Source organism: Mastomys coucha, chromosome X (genome assembly GCF_008632895.1).
Source record: "Mastomys coucha isolate ucsf_1 chromosome X, UCSF_Mcou_1, whole genome shotgun sequence".
NCBI lineage: Eukaryota > Metazoa > Chordata > Mammalia > Rodentia > Muridae > Mastomys > Mastomys coucha.
This window is the reverse complement of record NC_045030.1, coordinates 97011163-97022357: the sequence shown is the minus strand read 5'-3', so window position 1 is coordinate 97022357 and position 11195 is coordinate 97011163. Positions and strand designations below refer to the sequence as shown.

Genomic DNA, 11195 nt, shown 5'->3' with positions numbered 1-11195 from the left:
GCCAGCCTGGTCTACAGAGTGAGTTCCAGGACAGCCAAGGATATACAGAGAAACCCTGTCTCAAAAAACAAACAAACAAACAAACAAACAAACAAAAGGAACAGAATACTGCAACAAATACAGACATGTAGATAACTAGAGCAGAATCAAAATCCACATACAAGACCACCACTCAGTTACAGCCCCTTGAATTTTTGTAAAGATGTCAAAAATACATGGCAGAGTAAAGACAGACTTTTCAACAAATAGTGCTAACAAAATTGGATATCCACATGGAGAAGATGAAATTAGATTTCTGGTGTTTGACCTGCACAAAATCAACTCCAAACAGACCAAAGAGCTTAATGTTAAGATAGGAATTTCTGAAACTGCTAGAGGGTAAAGAAAAGAAAATATTAAAACCATATAGCCATAGATAATGGCTTTCTGAGAACTACAGTTATTCAGAATATAAAGGCTGACATTGAGAAATGGAAACATGAAATTTAAAAAAATTCTGTATAGCAACAGGAACAGATAACTAATTGCAGCTAAACCCCTGCAAGCTGACATTTCACAAAGAATTAATAGAATAAACAAAAAACCTACAAAAATTAAAAAAACTCAACCCAATCAATAGGCAAGCTAAAAATTTAATAGAAAAATTCTCTTCAAAAACAGCTCTTTAATATGTACAGTGTGTTGTATGTGGGTGTAGTGCATATAAGTATGTGAGTACATATGTTCATGTGTCCATGCAGAGAGTCCAGAGAGGGACAGTGTCTTCCTCTCTTGTCATTGCACGTCTTGGCCTTGAGATAACATCTTGCCCCTTCACTAAGATAGATAGGATAGATCCCTTCACTTTTGGGATCCATCTGTCCCTATTCCCCCACTGTTAGGGTTTATAAGCACAAATAGATGCTAGAGATTCAAACTCAGTTCCTCATGCTTGAAGAGCAAATACTACTCCCAACTGAGTCATATATCCAGCCCCTGAACAGTTTTCAAATCATGAAATGCAAATGGCCAATAAACACATATAATAAATACACTCTTCCTCATCAGTCATCCCAGAAATACAATTCAAAATATCAGTGAGTTTCCATATTACCTCCAGTAGAGTATCAATCCTCAAGACAAGAAACAACAGTAAATGTTGATTCAGGTGTGAATCACAAGGGGACTTCTGTACACTGTAGGTTGTAATGTAAACCAATCTAGCCACTATGGAAATCAGTAAGGAGGATTCGCAAAAGTAAAAGAAAACAACACCTAGAAACAGATCTATCATGTAACCAGCTGTACCAATAGGAGCACAAGTCAACATAACACAGATACACTTGCTCATCAGTGTTTACTGAATCACTGTACACAGCAGCTAAACTATGAAACTAATGTTTGTGCCCAACAATACAAGAATGGTAATGAAAGTATGATATGCGTACACAATTTTATTTTTACATCCACAATCAAGAATAAAGTTACACTAATTGCAGAAGAATGGATACAACTAGAAAGAATCATATTACTCAAATTAAACTAGTTTCAGAAAAGCATATGTTGTACATTTTCTATCCTCTGTGATTTCTAGATTTTATAGCCACCTAAAATCATGCACATATATAGGACAGAAAAGTAGAATCTGAAATAAATGAAATCAACTGTTTCAGAAAGTAAAGAAAACTAATGGGAGAGAAAAGAAGTGATAATAAGGAGGTTAGGAGAAAACAGGGTGGGAGTCATACACCTAACATACAGTATGTATACCTGTAAAAAAAATTAAAAAATAAATATAAAATAAAAGTCACTGTTATTATTGGCAATAAACACTATAAACTTATCGTGTGATCCTTTCTGACATTCATTATCCAAGAAACAAGCAATAACATTGGGAATGAGCCAGTCTGACTTTTTAATTAGCAACCATTAAACACTTTTGCTGCCTGAGTCGCCATGAGACAAAGAAGTGCCAATCTAATTTCCAGCCAAACTATACTTGTACCAGCACCAACTATGCCTGCCTTGAGACACAAAGATTACAACTGATTTTTTTTCTGGCTCCTAGAAGTACAGTTCTAGCCAAGACTATCTGAAATAGTTTTTTCCAGATGTTTTGCAATCGGAAGTCTTGATAAACCATTTCCACTGTAGTCAAACAGTGTCCCTTTCCGTGGGAGGATAGTACTAAGACTGATCTTAAACATAACCCAAGTGACTGGGTTGTTGTAAAATGAAGTTATGATTGCCAAAACAAATGGCTATGATTGGTCCAAATGCAACTTCTCAGACTATAGAATCAGGCAGCCTAGACTTACTCAGAAAGTCAGCTGCAAGGCACCATACTGTTCTTCCTCTCCTGTATTGCAGCATTAGCTCCAAGCAAACATTTCTCTCAAGTGGTACTTTTGGCTGTTTTTTGTTATGTGGTTCTGAAGTGGTAACATAAGAACTGGCAGTGGTGATTAGTCTAAACTAATAAGTGTGTCTTCCTTGAGATAAACATTGATACCATAGGCCTTGTGCACAGCCTGATTGGTAGTTGAACAGTTTCCTGCTTCTTGCCTTTGGCAATAGTTTGATCAGTGCTTGAGAGATAAATAATCTATACAGGTATAGCTTGAATACAGTATTGTCCCGTGCCACCCGCAGGTGCTGTACAAACCTCATCACCACCTTTCTTCCCTGTGTTGCTTCTGATCCCTGATACTGGGTTCTTCCTGAACAGCCCAGTATGCATTTCTAAGCACCAAGTTTCTAAGTACTAAGTGGTACTGCTTTCATTGATGCTTGATAACAGCCTTGAAGGCAGTCCCAGAGAAGCTGGTGCCATATTTCTAGATGGAGCTCCAAACAGACCTGTTTGCAACCAGTGCCAAGTTTGAGATCCCAGGGCAAGGATTCCCAGCACAGAACACTGGTAAATGCCATTTGATAACTGAATAAGGCCTGAATTTTTTACCTAGCAGTGCCAACATCACAGTTTCAGAATATCTGATAGTTCCAGTCAGGGTCCCCATACATCAGCACAAATCATCAGGATTCTGTTTTCAGTGAGAAGAGATATCCTATTCTTTTTTTTTTTAATTGGATATTTTCTTTATTTACATTTCAAATGTTATCCTTTTCCTGGTTTCCCTCCCTCCCAGAAACACCCTATCACATCCTCCCTCCCTCTGGTTCTATGAGATACCCTATTCTTAAATAATCCCTACCATGCCTTATGTCCAGTCTCTGAATAGCACTGACGCACAAGCAGCAGTGGGTGCCTCCTGTGCACCCTGGCTCCAGCATATAGAGATTAATAGCACAAGTTTTTGCAGAGAATAATAACAGCTGAAGAAACCACTGAATGGTTTGAAAGTAGTCAGTTCAGAAAGAAGACATGAAATGGAAGTAAAAAGACTGAGAGAGTGGGCTGGAAGAAGCCACAAGAAAGAACTAAGAGTTTCTGGTTAGCAATCGGGTTCCAAAGAATTCCCAAATCTTTAGAGTCAAGAGCCTCAGTTGCTGGACCAAGATACATAAAATTAGCTATTGCCAAAGGCCAAAAATCTGTACACTCTGTGCTACTAAGTAGCCAAGTGTCTAAAGCCAGTTTAAGGACTGCAATACAAGAGGGTGATACCTCTGTTACTTCTATTTGTCTATTACCATCACTTGCTGCTGTCAAACATCAAAACCAAAGCTGCCTATCCATGATTTCTATGCAGGCAGAGTGAATGAATCTCAAGCCAGGCACTGCATTCCACCTTCCAGTCAACCCAGACCAATGTGTTCAATACTTCCCTGCTTCTGTTCTAAGTCATCCATGTATCTTTCCCATGTTTTGCCCCAGTCATCTACCAAATGCCACCTCTGTGAATGAACTGGCATTGCCAATGACTCAATGAGTTGTAAATCAGGCCTAGCAACCAGGTAAAAAAATTAACCTTCTGCTTTAACTTTTGTAAATACCGTTTGTCTTAGTCCGGGTTTCTATTCCTGCACAAACATCATGACCAAAAAGCAAGTTGGGGGCGAAAGGGTTTATTTAGCTTACTTCCACATTACTGTTAATCACTAAGGAAGTCAGGACTGGAACTCAAGCAGGTCAGGAAGCAGGAGCTGATGCAGAGGCCATGGAGAGATGTTCCTTACTGGCTTGCTTCCTTTGGCTTGCTCAGCCTGCTCTCTTATACAACCAAAGACTTCCAGCCCAGAGATGGCACCACCCACAAGGGGCCCTACCCTCTTGATCACTAATTGAGAAAATGCCCCACAGCTGGGTCTCATGGAGGCACTTCCCCAACTGAAGCTCCCTTCTCTGTGATAACTCCAGCCTGTGTCAAGTTGACAGACAAAACCAGCCAGTACACAGTTAGGAAAGGATTCTGGAGATGTTCATATAAAAGGATGGACATGGACTCACCACAAGCAGCCCCTCTTCCCATAAATTTCTCAAAATGTTTTTTAATACCCATGCTTAGATTGAAAGAAGAAAAGAAGGAGAAAAGCAAATAATTGATTGAAAAAGAAAAGTCATTTCAATTGATGGGCAACTGGTTCCACCTAGGCTCTTTCCCTTCTAAACATGGCCATATATTTCAGTGAGAACAACTTCAAGTCTATTTGAAACATTAAATACTTGCAAAAGCCTGGCTACGTACTGCAAACGAGTGCCACAGGAAGTTGGTTAATAATAGCAATTTCATCTAGGCAAAATTGTTAACACCAAAGTAGAGATTTCAAGGAGGATAATAAGTATTTGAGTAGGTGTAGGGACAGGAGCCTTCTGTCTCTTACCTTCCTGGCTCTCTCAAACTCTTCCCAGTTTTGCCATCATACCCTTTTGGACCATAGTCCCATTGAATCTCATGGGCTTCAATAAAGTACTGACGAACTGTGCCTGTGAGCTGGTCCACAGATGGGTCCATGGAGCAAGAGTCAACCTTGTAGAAGGCCTGCATGCCACCTGGAAAAAAAAAACACATAGCTTTCCCTTTCTACTGGTAAGATTCCTATTTAGAGTATATACTCTTCTTTTCCTTGTTTTGTCTCCTTTCATCCTCTTCTAGTCTTTTTACCTCTATTCCCAAATGTGCCACTTTTCCTGACTCCTTAAGTTCCTGGCTAATAGAAAGAGTGAACCCAGGCAGTCACTGACACATTTACTAGATCTTATTCATGCATTTGCAAAACATCTATATGGCAGCACCATCATAGAAACTTGAGTCAGGAGGTCTAAGTTTAAGTGGAATATGTATCAATATCTATGAGACCTTAGGTAAGGCCTCAGTCTGAGCACATACCTTTTCTAAATGAAGACAATGAGGATGTCTACCTCAGGAGGAATGTGCATCAAGTCTAAAAGAAGGCTACGTTATTTATAAACTAGGAAGCAAAGAAAATAATAACCATACATGGAGATGAAGCTTTATATCTGTAATTGTCAGAAAATTTAGTTTGTAGATATTCTCCAAATATAGATAATAGTACACTGAAGCATAATAATAACAGAATTCACTTATCCTTAACAATGTACACATGCTGCTCAGCTTCATTAATGGTTTTTGTCTCAAAAACTCCTGAGGAGGCTTTTCCATCCATATTAGAAGCCTGAAGCATAAGGAATCATAAGCAATACTGATTTTTTATTTTGTTTATTTTATTTTACTTGAAGGGGTATTCATTTCTGATGAACACATATATCAAGTATTGTGCCAAGAGTTCTACATTCTATCTTCATCTAAATTTCAAACTAACCGTGAAAAACCACTTTACTACCCTCCTTGAAGTTGAAGAAAAATAAAAATCAGAGAAGTTAGGTAACTTTCCCAAAATCATGTATCTATAATTGACAGAAAGCAGTATACTTAAGAACTTACCTTTTAATTACAGAAGCCAAGAGCTCATTTTTTTCTGGTCACATTACTCCCTTGGAAATTTTAACTTAGTATTTCTGAAATTTTAGTAAAACTTTATGAGGTAAAAATCATTACTGCTCTCCTCAAGACTTACCAAAGACGTGAGCAAGTGAAAGAACCAGGATGTGAAGTCATGATGTCTTAATTCCAATGCTCTTGATTGTTCTACTAATACATTGCTTCCCTAACCCCAGTAAATATCTGTGCCTTTTTCCCAAGTACCTATGACGCCAAGGACAGACTTCAGTGGCTGCAGCATGTATACCAATCCAGCCACTTTTACATAGTCACTTGAGACTTTCCCAATACCTTTATAATTCATAATATATCAAATAATTGTAGAAATTAATTGTAAAATGTATAAACTAAGATGTCTACAGACTATTTAGATGAGGTATAAAACTAGAAAGAAACTTGCCCATAGGTGTTTAGTGAATATTTCATTAAATCTCAAACCTCAAAATCACTTATTTATCGTTCTTTCCATTTTCTTTTATGTTTTTGTTTTCTTTGTGAGGATGCCCCTTGAGAAACTATGACATTACATAAACTACTTTCTTTCTCCAAAGTCTTCCAAACCAACTACTACGATGTCCTTGCTATAGGGTCACTACTCACCCACACTACAACATGATTTCCTTATTCTCCCTTAAGGCCATATTCAATTAACTAAAAATATTTCTGAATCCTATCCCTGAACATTCTCAGGAAAAAAACAAAACAAAACAAAACAAAACGAAGTTTAAAATTCCACCTATTCATTCCTAGGTAATTTTATGTTAAATTTTATCGGGAAGATTAAGCCCAATTTTTTCCCTAAATTTAGCCAGCATGTTAATGGCAGAGGCAAGAAATAACCTACATATCTGACTTCAGTTTAGTTATTTACACCAAGAATCCTAGAAGACCTATTAGATAGATGGTTCCAAGCTAGAAGCCCTGCATCCTACTGACCATTAATGACATTTCCCTCATATATTCCAAGAGTGAAAATGTTAGACCTTACTTCTCAAGTGGCTGTTCACTTCACAGCTAATTAACCAGGTTCCAGACTTCTGGGGCACCATCTGAGCAGTCACAAAGGTGGCTGGAAAAATGTTTGCAACATCAGTGTGGTGTCCACGAATACTCAGCATCTGTCCATGGAAGAAAACTGTGTGGACATCTATTTCATTGCCCATGCCAAACAAGTGCCAGGCTACATGCTTCTGTACACACATCCTCAACTCTGGTAAGTTCCCAAAGACAAACCCATTTATTGCTGCAGAAAAACAAAATAAGAAATTAGGAAACGGCATATAAACGGGAAAAGCCTTACCATCTGATGATAAGAGTAGAACATTCAAATGAAGTTTTAAAGAGCACACTGCACTGAACATATGCCTTAGTTCCTTTAAATGTTACAAATGATTAAAATGAATAGACAAATATCATTGATCGAATTCAAAAAATTGAGAAAACTAAATCATAAAGAAGTAAAGTTTCCTCTAAGTTACTTCTATCCAAGAACTACACATCTATTAGGTAATAAAAATCCATATTCCAAATCCGGACATCTGAGGACATTCTGCGGGATGTTTTCTAAACCATTCTCTCCTTTTTGGCTAGTTTCATTTTGAAGTTTCCACAGTATGAGTGTTTTATTACCTGGCTATCGTGACTATTTTAATCCATTTTTATAAAACCACAAGATAAATTTAAACCACCTAATCTATCTGTTATATCATTCCACTGAGATTTCAGCTCATTTTTTAACTTGGGTGCATTCCTGTAACCTAGTGAAAATCTTCCTTCACTAATAAAAACAAAGTCAGGATATATCTATTCCTAAAATCAATTTTCTGCTCATGACTTGGAGTGTTGTACTTTTATCTTTAATCAATATAATCAATTCTTTTCTAGTATAAGCCAATTATCCATCGCAGTCTGGATGTGCTGACCCCAAATATGGGGAATTCTACTCTATAATTTGTAGTAGGGGCACTGTATTCATGTGCTCCCCAATTTAAAATATAGATACAAGTCAAAATTACAATACAAGGAAAATGATCAATTTCTACAGAAAGTAGATAATTCTGCTATCTTGCATCCTTTTCAAACTGAGGAAATATTAATTAATTAGACGAGCGGACAACTCATTCAGTGACTAAATATACATGATTTAAACCAATAATGTTAGCTATTCTACACTATGAGAAAGATAGCCTTAATGGCAAGGGTACAGTCTATTTAACTAGAGAGATCAGAAGTGAGATTTGAGTTGTGCTAATTTTTTTTTGATTCATAATGTTATATTTTCAGACAAAACAGAAAATCCCCATGCCCTTGGTCTTTCCACCTACTTGTGGTCTTTGTGAGTATAAAAAGGACCACACTTGTGAATCAACACAATAAATACTAGGCCAAATGGAAACTCTCCATAAGAGCCTTCATTGTCACAATGAAGCCATTTCCTCCTAGCTCACCATGCATCCTGTTGCTGTCTTGAAATGCTTCATCTTCTTTGTCCACCGAGGCAGGGTCTGAGCAGTAAGTAGCAATGTTGTCATCAAGGTGCCAGCTAAGGTTCTCATCTATCACACTGAAGAGGAGGAAGAAATTATGGTCCACATCCTTCCTCTGAGGTGGGGAGTTACCATCCAGGGTCCCTGGACAAGAATAAAAAAATGATCCTTGATAATAGGCTACAAGAGTTACTCATAAAAAAAAAATGGGAAGAGAAAGGAGAGGACCTTATAGATCTGGCAACAACAAAAAGTGTTTCTGATATTAATTTTTATTTTCAAGCTTGCTAGGTGAACCTATTATATAAATGGGGAAAACATGGGCCCTAGAATAATTTCCTCCCATCATCCTTGCCTGTATCTTCAATTCCTGCAATCCTGTGTCCTTCAAACATGACTAGTCTTTGAGGATAACCATTCTAAATCAGTCAGCCAAATCCATTCCTAAGTTCTTATCCTTTACCTTATTCAAATGTGTGCTGGCTGCCATCATCACTAATTTAAATTTTAAAAATGAAATAAGAAACAACAGAAAAGAAGTGGAGTTGTTTGGTGAGTGTATTTTTAAAGGCAATGGAATAGACACAACAATGGAAAGAGAGTTTGGCAGGCTAATAAATAGATACCGCTCAGGTTGCTACTCAATATGATCTTGTTTCAAATATCTCACTGCTTCCCAGAGACGTTCCAAATTATATCTTATGGCTTATTGTCTGAATAAGTACCTCTTTTACAGGTGATAAGAGGTCCAATGAGACCAGTTGCAATGTCTCGTGGAGCATCTACATGAGAGTGGTAAATCCAGGTGAGACATGCTGGGTCTGCTTCAGTGGGTGAATGACCTTCTGGAATACTCCAGTTGTAGACATGGCTGCCCCCAGGGGGAACAGAATCATCAGCTTTCAGATATCCAGAAGAACCATCTGGGTATAGTGAGCCTACAAAATAAAAATGTGCATGTCTAGTACCAAGTAGGAGGATAATAGATATAGATAAAAAAGAAGGCGTGGCTCAGTGAGATCACTGAGTGGGCAAAGGCACTTACTGAAGAAGCCTGGTGAACTGAGTTCAATCCTTCAGATTCATGTAAAGCCAGAAGAAATCAACTATCTCCACAAAGTTGTTATCAACAGGTATACTATAGCATTCACACATATGCATATCATATACACATAAATGATAGCAATAATAAACTAAATTACATTGGAAAATATAAAAAATGGGTGAGATATATGGGATAGTTAAGTCAAGTCTTGAGGAATATTATACTCTAAGTTTCAATACTATAGTGCTCTTCACCCTAGTTCTCACATTAAAAATAGGCAAAAGAGAGAAACAAATCACTAGGCATCATGCACTACCTCTGGATCTTACAATCATTCTGCATCCTCTTCATCACTGATTCCTAAGCCCTGGAGGATAGGATTCAATATAGATGTCTCAATTACATCTGAGCACTCCACAGTTCCTAATTCTCTGCATATTGATCAGTTGTAGGTCTCTGTACTGATGGCCACATATTACTGAGGAGCCTTCTTTGTTGTCTTGAAAGATGTTTTTGGGCATCAGAAGGCAATTGCGTGCATGAATTCATAGTGGCAGAAACTGAATGCATAAGATCCACAAAAGATCAAGCCAGGCAAAATGCAGGAATAGATGGAGTCGGGGATAATCATGATGTTCTGCTCTTATTTGAAGAGCTAACAGCAAATGATGGCTTCTGGGAAGGGAGAGTCTATTTTCTTCAGAATGTAGCTTCCAAGGGGCTAGTGATGCTCCCGTTAATGGCCCTCCATCCATGTACATACTGGCAGCACTAAGTGGGTACTGAGTTGACTTTAAGAAAAAGGGTGCATGAAGATGGTGAGAAGAAATAGCAATGTGGGGAGAGGGGAGGTATTGGAGGAGAGGGAATGAGTGATAAGAGATGAATTTGATAATTTACTTTTTAAAACATAAAATTAAGTAAAATTAAAATAACTAAAGGAGTTCTGACAAAAAAACAGAAGTCACTTGGGAGGAGTTACATTCAGAAAAAGTCATGACAGTACAGTTCTATTAACATTCAGAAATTGGAGGGTCTCCAGTTAAGATACTAGCCTGGGTATATAAGGAAAGCCAGCCTGAGGGTGTCTAGACTCCTCCCTTTCAAGCACTCACTTTGAAATGCATACAACCAACAATCAGAGAGCTTTAGCTTAAAATCAATTTAATGATAAGTGGGTTTACTTTCTCATTGTAAAGAAAATAAAACTGAAAGTAATTTTATTTCTTTACATTAAAATGATCACTTCTAACAATTTTGATTTAGTAAAAGGGTTGTGTGATGGTTTGATATAAGGATAAAATATTTTATAGTTCTGGGGATGGGACGCAGCAGAGTCTGGCAAATCTGTCCCCCATATCCTTTGTCTAGTACACCATTTTCTTTGTATATTCATCTGTAGATAGATGTTTAAGATGATTATATAACATGGCTATTGTGAATAGTGCTATAATAATCATGAAAGTATATATCTCTTCAACATGTTGATATCACTTTCTTTAGATATATACCTAGTAATGGGATTTCTGGGAAGTAACATAGTCCTAGTTTTAGGAACTGTATATTGTTACCTGATGGCTATACTAATTTACCTTCCCTTAAACAGTATAAAATGGTTCCTTTTCTCTGCACCTTTATCTCAAACAAGAGCTTCCGACTTCCCAATTTAATTCTCTCACTAACTGCAATATTCATTTTAAGCCATTCTGCCTCAAATGTTAGGATATGCTAAAGAATAAACTTGGTACCCTCTTTGAAAAA

General features: G+C 37.5%; 1 protein-coding gene across 6 annotated transcripts in view; it reads right to left on the bottom strand.

The window, feature by feature from the left end:
- Nucleotides 1-11195, bottom strand: part of Heph (hephaestin) — an 86898-nt gene that overhangs the window by 64208 nt on the left and 11495 nt on the right. For all 6 annotated transcript variants that reach the window (XM_031365301.1, XM_031365291.1, XM_031365330.1 and 3 more), the window contains 4 exons: nucleotides 9115-9327; nucleotides 8351-8533; nucleotides 6892-7146; nucleotides 4765-4933 (listed from right to left, as the gene is read on the bottom strand). In XM_031365301.1, coding sequence (XP_031221161.1) covers nucleotides 4765-4933; nucleotides 6892-7146; nucleotides 8351-8533; nucleotides 9115-9327 — 820 coding nt within the window. The remainder of the gene's footprint in view (nucleotides 1-4764; nucleotides 4934-6891; nucleotides 7147-8350; nucleotides 8534-9114; nucleotides 9328-11195) is intronic.